Here is a 13,001-nt window from a genome sequence, read left to right on the forward strand (position 1 = left end):
ACTCCGTCTCAAATAAATAAATAAATAATAAACATTTCCACACCTCAGAAATTGTCCTTTGTCCTTTGTGTTCCATGTTTTATCAGAATCACCAGCACTGAGAAACATAGCACTGAGCTGTTATGTTGAGAACAGGGGAAGGGAGACCCAAGGAAAACAGTTAAGAAACCACTACAATCAGAGAATAGATTTATACTGGCCTGGACCAGGGAAGTAGGTAAATAGTGGCTGTAAAGAATAGCTGATTGATCACTAATCTCATAACTTCTTACTGCATATTCATTCTGAAGAGAAGTGAACAAAAATGTCCCTGTCACAGGATAACCTCCTCCCTTCAAAAAGTCCCCTAGCTCCCACTTGCCCTCAGGCCAAAAATCGCAACTTTTACAGCCTGCTTTTTCTATCACCACTCTCAAATCTACATCTTGGTCTCTTTCCTGTCCTCTGGTCATTCCCCTCCACGTCCTTTCTTTTCTGTTCCACCACACTTCCACCCCTTCCCCAAATCTAAATTGTGCCCAAAGTCCCACTTTCTCCAGAAAGCCTTTTTGAGGTCTCCATTGGAATCTCTCCCTTCTCGAATCTCCAGTTGCATTTGCTGTTAATAACTCATAGCAACTTTATTCTTTTTTAAATACCCAGGGCCGGCGGTGTAAGCTCTCGAGCACTCGACGTCCTCCCTAAGTGCCGGGCTGGGCCTATGCTACTACAGGCGCTCGCTGCCTAAGCGCGCGCGCGTGCGTGTGTGTGTGTGTGTGTGTGTGTGTGTGGCAGTGTCCTAGTCGTCCTCCCCTCCTCCTTCGGCATCTGCTCTGCATTAGTCTGTCCCAGGCCTCCGCAGGCGCCGATGATTAAATCATCATCATTAACCAGGGCCTGCCCCCCCATCCCCGGCAGCAGGGGGAGAATGGGGGGATAAGATCACTACCAAGTCCCTGGGGGTCTCTCCCACCCCGTACCCCCGCACCCTCTCCGAGACTCTGCAAAGCCCGAGAAACTCCCGCCGCGAAGCCGGGAGAAGGCCCGCCATCTGGGTGAAGCTCAGCTACGCGGACGCCGACAGGACGGCATTACGAGAAGAGGACCCAGGAGGGGCTTCAGCAGGGTCGTCGTCACAGAAGACCGACGACCCTGAGCGGGTAGCGGGCACAGACTGACGGGCCTTTGGGGGGTAGGAGAGGGCAGTCTTTCGCAAGCTCCAAAAGTTAGTCTTGAGGTCGCATAGGGTCCGTGATGATGATTCCTACAAGAGGCTGAAGAGATATGACCCTTCCCTATGCTACCCCCCCACTCCTTAATTACGGATTGAGGAGGGGAGGGGCCGGTGGGGCTCAGGTGAGCACACGGGGAGAGAGGGACGTGGGCGGGGCCTTACAGAGGGTGAGCGAATCCGAAAAGACCTAGGACCTCGTTGCTGGGATACAAGTCCCGCCCCGCAGGCGGCACCGGAAGTGGCAGGCTGGGATCAGCCTTTAAGATGGCGTCTCCTCAGGGGGGCCAGATTGCGATCGCGATGAGGCTTCGGAACCAGCTCCAGTCAGTGTACAAGATGGACCCGCTACGGAACGAGGTGCAAGGGCGGCAGGGTTACTGCTGTGGTCGGCCAGCGGTGCGAACTGGGGCGGGCTAGAGGACGGGCGGTGGCTGGCCGGGCGCCCAGTGCGCCTGCGCAGAGACAGGGGTCCCAATGCGCCTGCGTAATTGCAGTCGGGTTGCCAAACTCCTGTTAGAACGCCTGCGCATTGTGTAGCCGACGTCGTGTAGTCTCCCCTGGGAAAGGAGGGTCAGGCTCGTCCACGTGAGGGAAGCCCCCGCTGTGCGCGGAGCCCTCTGCTGGGCGGAGGAGGAGTGCCAGCCCCCAGGAGCTAATTCCCGGCTGAGGGCTCAGGGTGCGGGGCTTGGCCGTGGAGTGTGATGAAGAAGGAGACCCCCAGGGTGGGAAGGCGCACGGGTTGGGGATTAAGGGTGGATGATTGGTGACGGAGGGTGTATCTTCAGGAGGAGGTTCGAGTGAAGATCAAAGACTTGAATGAACACATCGTTTGCTGCCTATGTGCCGGCTACTTCGTGGATGCCACCACTATTACAGAGTGTCTTCATACTTGTGAGTGCCTTGGAGACTGCCTAGTTCTTCCAGTCCCTAGTCTTCACCAGCCTGACTGCCAGCTTCTGTGCGGCCTGCCCCACGCATCCAGGCACCCCACCCAGCCCGTGAATCCAGTTTCCAGAGGGCATGAGAATCTGCTTTTCTCTTCCTGCAGTCTGCAAGAGTTGTATTGTGAAGTACCTTCAAACTAGCAAGTACTGCCCCATGTGCAACATCAAGATCCATGAGACACAGCCACTGCTCAACCTCAAACTGGACCGGGTCATGCAAGACATCGTGTACAAGCTGGTGCCTGGTTTGCAAGACAGTGAGTGACCAACCTGACTTTGAGGGGCCTCTTGAGGACTAATTGCTGAGTGGCAGCTTGAGGTGACAGGGCCTTTGGTGGGAATCATGTAGGCAGAAGGCCAAAGATGAGGGAAGGACAAAGAGTGAGGGAGGGCTAATACTTTATTCTCATACTTCACCTTCTTTTAGGTGAAGAGAAACGGATTCGGGAATTCTACCAGTCTCGAGGTTTGGACCGGGTCACCCAGCCCAGTGGGGAAGGTATGTCCTTGGCCATGGGAGGGCAAAGCCCCCAGACTATTCTTCTTGCCCAGTTTTGCTCTCTGTGAAAAGAGGGGTATGGAATATGTGCCACCAGCCACCTCAGTACCCTCTCTTTCTCAGAGCCAGCACTGAGCAACCTTGGCCTCCCCTTCAGCAGCTTCGACCACTCTAAAGCCCACTACTATCGCTATGATGAGCAGCTGAGCCTGTGCCTGGAGCGACTGAGGTGAGGAGCAGATCAGGGGTTGCAGGAGGTGACAGTGCCAATGGCCCAGAGCCAGGGAGGGTCTGGGGGAGAGGCTAAGCCGTGAGGAATCCTATCATGGCTCTGGGAGGGGGAGAGGAGGAAAGATAGAGTTCCCTAACCTGTGTCTGTTTCCCCCCAGTTCTGGCAAAGACAAGAATAAAAGCATCCTGCAGGTGAGAAGGGCTGAGGGGAGGGCCTCTCTAAGGAGACTCACCTCCTACAGCCTCTCCCTCACACATCTTGCCCTCTTCCCTCCCCTCCCTGCTCCTAGAACAAGTATGTCCGATGTTCTGTTAGAGCTGAGGTACGCCATCTCCGGAGGGTCCTGTGTCACCGCTTGATGCTAAACCCTCAGCATGTGAGTAGTCCCACAGTAAGCTTTTTGGGGGAAAAAGAGGCTAAGAAAGGAGGGACAGAGTCTAGGGTGGACCAGGGTAGTTTTTGACCTGCCAGAAAGTTTCCAAAATTATGCCCCCATCTCCATCCTAGGTGCAGCTCCTTTTTGACAATGAAGTTCTCCCTGATCACATGACAATGAAGCAGATATGGCTCTCCCGCTGGTTCGGCAAGGTGAGCCATGCCACCCTCCCCACCCCGCTTCAGATTACCCCCAACCAACCCGCAGTCCCCAGGGGAGGTGGACTGAGGGGCCCTTTGGATAATATAAGAACACTCCCCACTGACTACTACTTCCTCATTCTCTCCTTAGCCTTCCCCTTTGGTTTTACAATACAGTGTGAAAGAGAAGAGGAGGTAGGGGCTAAGCCCTTACCCCATCCTACTCCCCTTCCCTCCCCAGATATTTATGTGAAATGAACTGCAGCTTTATTTTTTGAAATAAAAACTTTTAAAAAGGATCTTTCTTCTTCCTTATTCTTCCTCCCTCACACTCATGATGTGTCATGCCTTCCTCAAAAATCCTCTGAGTTTCGTAGTGAAGAACGGCTTATCATATGGCCATGGGCCCTCAATGTCTTGCCAAAGGAGCAGGGTAGAGGATCCCTATATGTGTGAAACCAGGCCACCCACACCACTCTTTTTGGTGATGGGAAGGTTTCCTGGAGGGGAGCTCTCAGCTGTCCTTGTATGCTGCAGCATACTGTGTGGGCCTGTGAGGAGGTGTCCTAATTCAACAGTGGTGAGAAGAAGGCTAGAGTTGGACAGTGGCTGCTATAGGATTGAAGAAGTGCAATATTTTAAAGAAAAATCCAAAGAATTGCACTATAGTTTTATAACTTGGCATTATAAAACTATAATGGGGGGGGGATAGAGACAAAAAAGAGGGAGAAGTCTAAAACACAAGTGGGGTATGGCCACAGGGATTGTCAGAAATGGAGGCCTGGCCCTCCCTACAGGATTCAGCAAGTACTTGGTGACTGAGACTAGAAGCCAGGGTGGGGAATGGGTAGCTGAGGAGGAGAGCAAGGGCAACTTCAAGGAATTAAGAGGGAAGCTGCAAAGCACCAACTCCATTAATTAATCAGCTAACATTCCTTGTCTGTATGCCATGCCAGCGTCCTTGTTCTAAGGTTCTCTCATTGGGGTAGCTAGAAACTTGCCCAACTAGGAAAGGAACAGACAGAGACCAAAGCAAAGAGTTCCTGAACGTAGCTGGCCATCTGCCAACTCTGGGACAAACCGTATGGAGGCATAGCATGTGTGTAGACAGAATCTGAGTTAAAAACCTATGTCCCACCCTGGCCTGTCTGACTCCACGACCTCTAGGGGTTGGTTATGTGAAGCTGGTGAGGGCTGAAGGCGCTAATCACCGGGTGGCAGAGGATGGGGTGGCAGCCAGGGAGTGAGTACAGCGAAGGCGGCCTCAGCTGGGTAAGAAAACTCCAGACTTGGGGGGCCGAGGTGGGGGGAACCTGAGCTCGCATTGGACGCTCTGGGGTGCCACAGTCAGACTCGGTTTCCCAGAGACTTCCGCCTCTCCAGGCGAATGAAGAGGCTACAGACGCTGAGGAAGAGCTAGAGTGCGTGGGGCACTGACGGGGACCCGGGTAGGGACACCGCGGATGGCCTGAGTAGGAGTCTTTCCTCACATGGTCTCCAAGATGAGCAAAGCTTCCAAACGTTTCCAAGCCTCCAGCCTGGAATGCCTCTCCCCCACTAACTCCCTCCCCAACCTCCTCTGGAACACCCCAGCCTAGTGTTCCCCACTCCCTTTCCTCCGAATTGAAGCTTTCTGGGCTTCGCGGTCCGAGCGAGTACGTGGCGCCCTGGGCTTTTCTCCAGGAGTTTTTGGGCAAAAACGAGTTTCCTAGGAGTGACAGGGAAGTGGCTTGGGCTCGGGGGAAAGTAGAAATGCTCCAGGGGGCTTTGCTGAAGTCGAGCAGCTGCGGGAGTTGGACAGTCGGACTAGATCTCCTCGGAAGGCGCTGCCACTGGGGCTGGGCGGCAGCTCTGCTTCGAAAAGGCGGGGTCTGAAGAATAATGGGCCCGATGCCGGAGACCGTGAGGACCAAGTCAAGGGACGAGGCCGTTGGTGACACACGCCTTGAGGCCCAGCATCGCCGAAGTCGCTCAGGCGGGATCTGGGGTGGGGCCCAGCCGAGTCTTGGTGTTGTCTGTCAGCAGCGGCAGCTGCGCTGCGTCTCCCGAGGTGGCTGAAGCTGGCCAGCTGCGGGCTCCACGCCGCGAGTCCCGGGCCTGTGGGTCCATTCCCCACGCCCACCCGGACGCTGGGGTCACTCGGGTCTCCATCTGTGCCAGGGAGGGAGAATCGCGCCCAGGGTTCTCTCTGGCTTCCCGCGACTGAGAATGCGCCCGGAAGCCGCGCGGCGCTCCGGAGTCCTAGCAGAGGCGGCGGCAGGACCACCCCAGGGTGCCGTCTGCCCTCCCGGGCACGCTCGGCTGTGCTGCACTTCCGGGAGAAGGCGTCCGTTCTTCCCCGGGGACCAAACCTTGCTCCTGCCCACCTTCCTCACCCCCGCCATTTCCGGGACTCACACCCAAAGGCGACGGCCCCAGGATTTCCTCCTGCCTTTGGTACAGAGGAGGACGGGTCCCTCTTTCAGCCCGGCCCGTCTTTCCCGGGGCTTGGTGGGGAAAAGGACTTCCCTGAGTCTTGGGGAGTAGAAGGAGAAGAGCGTGGGGGAGAGCGTAGGAGTTTCCCACCGCTGGCTGCTTCCGCGCCCGCACGCCCGGGGTGGGTGGCGTTGGGCGCGCAGAGATCTTAGCAAAACAGCGTCCAGGGCCGAAAACAACTGACAGGCCTGCCGCCCCCAAAGTCACGAAGCTAAAATATAAGTGTCTGGATCGGTTCACTCCGCAATAGCACTTTCTGAAAAAGAAAACAATCCCAGAACTGTGCCTGACGGACTGACGCCCCGCCTCACGCCCCTCCGCCTGGACTTTCCTCCCTGAACTCCCACTTCCCCCTCTCACTCTGGTTCACGGACCTCTCCTGAGGGTGGGGAGGAGGGGGACCAACTCTTCGCTGAGATTGTCCTCGTCCACCGCCCCAAGGGGGTTATTCTGAGGGTCCTCCGACCCTCCTACACATTCACAGAATTCAGTGGAATGGCCGGGGCGGGCAATCCGAGACTAAAGGTCGTTTATTGAGCTGGCCTCCTTGCCACTAGTGGGGAACGGGGGTCGAGCGGGGGCGGCCTGGGGTGGAGGAACTCGCCGATGCGGTGTGGTGGATGCAAGATAAAGTGGGGGTAGGGCTGGGGGTGAGAATGAGAAATCTGAAGGGGAAGTATGAGGAAGCCTTCTTAAGTGAGAATGGGGTGCCCTCCAAAGACAGCGAATTTGGAATGTGGGGATCTCTACAAGGGGAGGGAGTGCAGGACTCCCGAATTTTCTGAAGGGACCATAAAAGGAATCTGAGAAGGTGGGAAACACAAGAGATTGCCTGAGAATGACAGGGAAGGAAAACCGGTCGGCCTGTCAAGGGCAGTGGTGAAGGCCTCCATGCATCACTTGGGAAGGATCGTGAACTGAGAGGGTTCCACCAGTGGGTGGGAAGAAGCACCCGGGAGCTTCCATGCTGGTGTTGGGGGTAGCCTATGAGACAGTTGAGTGTCCCCTCCCCAACCCAGACAGAGGTTTAATCTCTTAATCTTCCTCATTAATCACTCACCCTCCTCCTACCCTCCTCTGTGGATCCGGTTTCGCCCCAGCTCAAATTCCAGATACTTCACTGGGAAAATTCCCCTTCTGTGGCCCCTCAATCCCCTGGACTAGTCCCTGGCCGCTATGACGACCTTAGTGGGGCCTCTCATCTCCTGGGCCTCCTCCTCCTTTTGCTAGTCTCCATTTCCATCTCCTCCCAAACTCATGTTTGGGGGCTGTCCAATCCCAGTAACTGAGCCCAGCTACAGAGGGGAGAACTAGGTGGGAGAGATGGAAGGGGTGGCAAAGGCCCATCAGGAGAGCCCCACACTCCTCATAGACACACACAAGTAATTGAGAGCAGAGGTAGAGACAGACAAAAGCCACATAGAGGATGAATGAGTGAAGCTTGCAGTGTCTGCTTGGTGACATGCCTGGGATGCAGTGCGGCAGTTCCTGCTGCCTCCAGGGAGCTGCTTTATTGCACATTAAGTGAAACCACTAGGATGGTTTCCAGGGCTGAGGCCCATAGCCCAGAGATCTCTCCAGGCCCTCCCCTGCCCCTTACCATTAATAACCATTTAACAAGGTCCTGAGGCAGCTCAGCTTTCTACTGCAGCCGCCTGGCTCTGCTCTTTGATCTAGCAATTGCCCATCAGGCTTTAAGTGTGTTGCTCAGTTTTCCAGGAGGGCATTATGTGAATGTTATGGATGGTGGAGGGGGGTCTTTGGAGTAAGGCCTTTACCCAGAAGACCCTATCAAGATGCCTTTCCATCTTTGTCTGGGAGTCTTTGGCTCAGTAGCCTTGGATCTCCCAAGCCCTGCTTAGGGAACCCAAACTACATGCTGCAGTTGCCCCAGGGAATAGACAGGTGGACACTGCACAAATGGTGGGAGATACAGTGGTCTACAAGGCAAGTGGCATAATGGACAGTCCAGGAGGACTGGCCTGCTTCTTCGTGGCACTGTTTTTAAAAACTAGAAGCGTATCAGTTTCTGACTTCCCTGGGCAGCAAAGCAGCAAGCTCCTCAGGAGTGGCAGGGCTTCCCTGACTCTGGGCTGTGAATTCTCCAGCTGTCTGGGGTGGAATGTAGGAACAAAACCGGTATCTTGCTGGGCATCCACTGCCGAAGCCCCGCTGTTCCTGAGCTGCCTTTCCTACACAGGAGGGCTGTGGGTGCTTACCCAAATATGAGTCCAGGACCAGAATAGGTGTGGGAGAAAAGGGAGATAAACAGGACCCAGATTAAACAGGAATGAGTATTTAATCCAGGCCTCACAATTAGCATCTGGATTGTAAGGAATGCCTGTCTCATGATCCAGTTGTGTCTGTGAAATCTGCCCTTCAACTCTCTCTTCTATGGGGAGTGAAAGTTTCTGAGCCTCTGCAGGCTAGGGAAACCATACATACCTGAACTATGGGAGCTTAATAAAATGAAGGAAAAGACAGACAAAATTGACTGGTTTTGCCAGGCCTCACAGACAAAGACCCCTCCTGGGCATTTGCACCAGCTCAGAGTTCCCTCGGTCTTCTCTTCTACCGCCCGGGTCTCCCGGCAGCTTCTCTTTGTGTTCTAACTTCGTCAGGTGGGGCAGCCTCGGGCCCATTCACCTGTACTTGCTTCCTCCTGGCATCCTCACTATTCCCGGTTGCAGTCGCTCTGCCAGGCTGGGTCCTCTCAAGCGCAACTCTCAAGTGTTGCACCACCGACCCACGCAGCACTAATCACTTCCAGCCGCCAGGACCTTTTAAACAACGTTTCTCAGGGGTGGAGTGGGGAAGAGAGGGCCAGGTTAGGAAACTGAAGTCCCAGCTGGGATCAGAGATCCCTGCACAGTCGGCCCTGATATCCTTCTTTAGAACTTTGCAAATCCCTAGCCGCTGGGGATAGCAATTTTATCGTCTACGACTTTATGAGCCAGAGCGGCGGCTAGGCGGAAGGTCGGCGGCATACAGCTTGTGGAGGTACGGCCCGGCCTGACTGTGCACCGTGCAGCGCCCCGCAGCCCAGAGCAGCCCCTCGGCCCTGGTCTGATGGGTAATTTGGTCGGCTTCTGCTCTCCGCTCCTGCCTCAGCCCGGAGAAGTACCCTCCCTGGACATCTAGGAGCTCCAGACCCACCGCGGCCCGGGGTGGAGAGGTGGGGGCTCAGGAGGAGGGGCACACTGGATTCGGGCCCAGCGCCGAGGGCGGGTCCGAGGCTGGGGGCCCGAATCGGGAGCCGAGTGTTGGGGACCAGGCGGCTGCCAAGCCGAGCGCAGCTGGCAGCCGGACCGCCCCAGCCCGGCCAGACATGAATTCTGGACCCGAGCCCCGAACACCCCGGACACTCTTCAGCATCGCAGACATCCTAGCCCCGCGCATGGTCCCCCGAGCACCCTCTATGCCGCAGCTTCCAGAGTCAGGTCCAGGTCCAAGGTCGCCGCTGTGCGCGCTGGAGGAGTTAACAAGTAAAACTTTCCGCGGATTTGACGTGCGCGCTCCGCAGCCCTCTGAAGGTATAGAGCCAACAAAGTCGCGGACTCTGACTTGGCCTTTTCCCCACCTCTCTCCTTCTGGTTCCCAGTCTCAAACCTTCGTCCTAGCCCAGTCCAGCCACCCTAATCCGCTCCCTGTCCTCGGCCCACGTGCCAGGACTCGCACCTGCAATTTCTCACTTCTTCTCCGTTAGTCCTCAGGCTCCATGGCGGCTCCGGAAGGCCGCCAGTGCCACGGGTAAAAGGCAGACTGTAGCCAACTGAGCGACCTGTTGCTCTGTTCCCTGTAGGTGGGGCAATCGCGATAGAGAAAGCCAGGAAAGAGACAAAAGACTTGAGCTGCTGGCGGTAAACGACTTAGCCTGCAAGGGTGGCACAGAAAGCGCTTGAAAGCTAGGGTCCGGTCTCTCGGGTGACCAAGCTCTGCTCCAGGCCACTCTCTTCTTGAGGGAAGCCAAGGAGCAGAAAATCCTTGGCGCGGCATTGGGCACTGAACTCCGCACTCTGCCTTTCCTCGCTCTCTGTATCTCATTCTCTCCCTTTTGGGCTCAAAGGAGAGGGCTCTGGCGTCACTAAGGAAGTGTAAGCCGATTGTCCGATCCGATTCACGGAAGGGCATGATCTAGCCGACCCAGCATGATCTTGTTACCATCCCCATGCTGGGCCGGCTACCCGGACTCTTACTCGCCTCTGGTGTCACCTTCAATCTGCTCAGCCTGAGGATGCTAAAGGTCTCAAAGTCTCGACCCCAGAAAACTTGACCCTGCACTGGGTCTCCTCTGGACTGTCCCTCCCTTCCTCCACTCCCTTGGCCCAGCAACACGCCCGCAGTCTGCTGCCTCTCGCACCCCTGGGCCCAGACCGCTTTGCACCCCCTTTCCCCACCTGGGCCTGACTCTAGACAGGGGACAATTCTGGTTCCCGTCTGCCTTCCTGGCTCTCCACCTACTTCCCCCACTACCACCGGCCCGATCCCACCCCCAGCTTTTCTTTCCAGGCCGCAGCCAGATTCCCGCAGGCTGGAAACTGACCCCCTCCCTATCCCCGCAGGCAGGGCAGCCCCGAACGCGTTGGGCCCTGGCCGGGCCGGCCGCAAACGGCGCAAGTCACGCACGGCGTTCACCGCTCAACAGGTGCTGGAGCTGGAGAGGCGCTTCGTCTTCCAGAAGTACCTGGCACCGGCCGAGCGAGACGGGCTAGCTACGCGACTCGGCCTGGCCAACGCACAGGTGGTCACTTGGTTTCAGAACCGGCGAGCCAAACTCAAGCGTGACGTGGAGGAGATGCGCGCCGACGTCGCCTCGCTACGCACGTTGGCTCCCCAAGTCCTGTGCAGCTTAGCACTGCCCGACGGCACTCCAGACCCCGGCCTCCGCTCGGGTTCTGCCGGCCCTGACACCGGGCTCCAAACGTCAGACGAGGAGATACAGGTGGACGACTGAAGACAGAGCCGCCGGCAACCCTGGGTTCTGGGGCCCTATACTCCTCACCTCGAGCTCTGCCTCTTGTCCGAGTTCCAGGGTGGAGGAAGGTCTACTTGGGCCTCTTCCCACCCAGTCTAGACACTCACCTTTCTCGGGTTTTTGGAAGTCTGTTTGAGACCAGACCTCGCTCTGTCCCCCAGGCTGGAGTGCTGTGGGGTCATCACCGCTCACTGCAGCCTCAACGTCCTGGGCTCAAGCAATTTTCCTGCCTCAACCTCCCATGTAGCTAGAATTACAGGCGTGTAGCATCACGCCAGGCTAATTTAAAAAAAGAAAATTTAGAGAGGAGGTCCCACTATGTTGTCCAGGATACCTTTCCCAGTATCTGAGAATAAAGTTGAGACTACTGCCATCTATCCGGACGCCTGCACCATGCCTCTATCCCCGCCAGGAACAGTAAAATCTGCTAAATGGTGTGGAGATTCGCACTTGGCACTGTACCAGGGCTTTCGAAGCAATGTTTCCTTTAGCCCTTGTAGCAACCCTTTAAGGTAGGTAAATTAACAAAGAACCCTGAGGTCAGGTTTTGGACCCAGCATCCAGCCTGCCTTCAGGGCTGATGCTTACCAACCTACCAAGGGGAAGTCACCAGGCCTGAGTGAAGACTGTTGGGCCTTGGCCCACCTACTTAATGCCTTTGGTCACAGAACTCCACCAGTGCTCTGACCAGCCTCCACCTGGGAGACCTTGATTCTAATCTCTAGGTTGGCCACTAACTGATGAATTTCCCCACCCATAGGTCATTTGTTAAGGGGTTCCTGACCTTATCCCCATCCTACCAAAAGAACCCTCCGCTGAGACACAGGCAAAGAGATGGGTGCCCAGAGAGGCCACACCCCTACCTGGAAGACCTCTGCCAGGCCCCTGGGCTGGAAATGTTCCCACTTGGATGGTGGCCACAGTCAGAAGGTGGAAAGGCCTGGCCCACTGGGGCGAAGCTTGGAGTAGTGGCCTTGCCTGGTGGGGATTCTAGCCTAACTCAGCCAGTGGACATTTGACATTCATTTATTCCACTGGTGATAATCACCCTCTTGCAGTGTGGGGAAGAGAGGGAACACTCAGTAGTTGCAGACCTTCCCCATCCCCAGTGGTCCCAGCCAATCTTCAGACCAAGCTCAGGAGTCTTTCCTGCTTCCCTTCTCTCCTATGAGTCCTACAGCTCTCTTCAGACGTTTTCTTGCCTCTGCCTGTGTGACAACACCACTTTCAAGGAAGCTCCATGGGTTCAAGGGGGGTCAGCTAGGGCCTTAGTTGTAGGTGGAGGGCCCAGGGGAGGATATTCCATGGAGAGTGAACAAGGCTGGAAGGCAGAAGGAAACCTGGCATTTTTAGACAGTAACTACCACTTATTAAGCAGCTCCAAGTGCTTCGCAGGTATTAATCCTTAAAATAACCCAACGGGACAGGCTTTTCTTTCCATTTTAAGGATGAGACCGAATCACAGAACCCTGAGGAAACTTGGCCAGATCAGTTTGTAAGTGGTGGCACAGGGAATGAGCTGTTTGCTTGTCTGATTCAGGAGCCCATGCTTTCGGTCTCTATAAAGGTGACTGAGCCTAAAGGAAAGAAGCAAAGGATTTAGAGACAGAGGGGAGGAGAAAGGGCCACTGTTGTGAACTGAACGCGAGCCCAGGAAGTCACAAGGTAAGTTACGCCCAGTAAGTTACGCCCAGTAAATACTTAACAATTGTAAATACTTAAGTTAATATTTTACAACGAATGTAGCAAGGATCCAAAAACACAATGAAGCAATAAACCATAAGGAACCGAAAGTGGACACAATGCCTCCCAAGTCCTCATATCCATAAAGTAATGTCTGTTAATTATTTTGAATAGCATAGTCCCTCTCTCGGTTCCTGCTTTCCCTCAGCTCGACTCCCCCAACCAGGGATCTGTGTCCGGGCTCAAGCTCACCGTATGGCGAGGCCCATTTCCTAGGGGCCTCACACGGGAGCGATCCCCACAGTTCTCCCTCAGGCCACAGGTAGGAAACTTAGGCATTGTCCCTAGAGGTTCTAGAGAAGAGAGACATGACACCATTGTTTAGGGTAGGCCAATAGGGCTTT

General features: G+C 55.4%; 2 protein-coding genes across 4 annotated transcripts; both read left to right on the top strand.

Annotated features, from left to right (window-relative positions):
- Nucleotides 1–780: 780 nt before the first annotated feature.
- Nucleotides 781–3,760, top strand: PCGF1 (polycomb group ring finger 1). Of its 3 annotated transcripts, none has more exons than XM_035272169.3 (10): nucleotides 781–1,335; nucleotides 1,493–1,570; nucleotides 1,999–2,104; nucleotides 2,262–2,414; nucleotides 2,585–2,656; nucleotides 2,780–2,885; nucleotides 3,046–3,079; nucleotides 3,178–3,264; nucleotides 3,396–3,476; nucleotides 3,616–3,760. In XM_035272169.3, the coding sequence occupies exons 1-10, from the start codon at nucleotides 1,264–1,266 to the stop codon at nucleotides 3,661–3,663; spliced, it is 837 nt and encodes a 278-aa protein (XP_035128060.1). In that variant the 5' UTR covers nucleotides 781–1,263; the 3' UTR covers nucleotides 3,664–3,760. The 3 variants fall into 3 exon arrangements, with proteins under 3 accessions (XP_035128060.1, XP_035128061.1, XP_002757636.1); XM_035272170.3 differs by having other exon boundaries at nucleotides 781–1,139; XM_002757590.6 differs by lacking the exon at nucleotides 781–1,335 and having other exon boundaries at nucleotides 1,448–1,570.
- A 5,385-nt stretch (nucleotides 3,761–9,145) lies between these two features.
- Nucleotides 9,146–11,286, top strand: LBX2 (ladybird homeobox 2). Its single transcript, XM_002757591.6, has 2 exons — nucleotides 9,146–9,472; nucleotides 10,502–11,286. Exons 1-2 carry the CDS (start codon nucleotides 9,268–9,270, stop codon nucleotides 10,891–10,893), a joined length of 597 nt encoding a protein of 198 aa, XP_002757637.1. The 5' UTR covers nucleotides 9,146–9,267; the 3' UTR covers nucleotides 10,894–11,286.
- Nucleotides 11,287–13,001: the final 1,715 nt, after the last annotated feature.

The sequence above is a fragment of the Callithrix jacchus genome, chromosome 14 (genome assembly GCF_049354715.1).
Source record: "Callithrix jacchus isolate 240 chromosome 14, calJac240_pri, whole genome shotgun sequence".
Taxonomy (NCBI): Eukaryota; Metazoa; Chordata; class Mammalia; order Primates; family Cebidae; genus Callithrix; species Callithrix jacchus.

Bases quoted from the DNA above. Each gene is read 5' to 3' on its own strand.
- PCGF1 (XM_035272169.3), top strand. From the start codon at position 1,264: ATGACCCTTCCCTATGCTACCCCCCCACTCCTTAATTACGGATTGAGG. The intron at 1,336-1,492 runs GTGAGCACACGG...GCGTCTCCTCAG, and splicing joins GAGGGGCCGGTGGGGCTCAG to GGGGGCCAGATTGCGATCGC. The intron at 2,105-2,261 runs GTGAGTGCCTTG...CTCTTCCTGCAG, and splicing joins TACAGAGTGTCTTCATACTT to TCTGCAAGAGTTGTATTGTG.
- LBX2 (XM_002757591.6), top strand. From the start codon at position 9,268: ATGAATTCTGGACCCGAGCCCCGAACACCCCGGACACTCTTCAGCATC. The intron at 9,473-10,501 runs GTATAGAGCCAA...CTATCCCCGCAG, and splicing joins CGCTCCGCAGCCCTCTGAAG to GCAGGGCAGCCCCGAACGCG.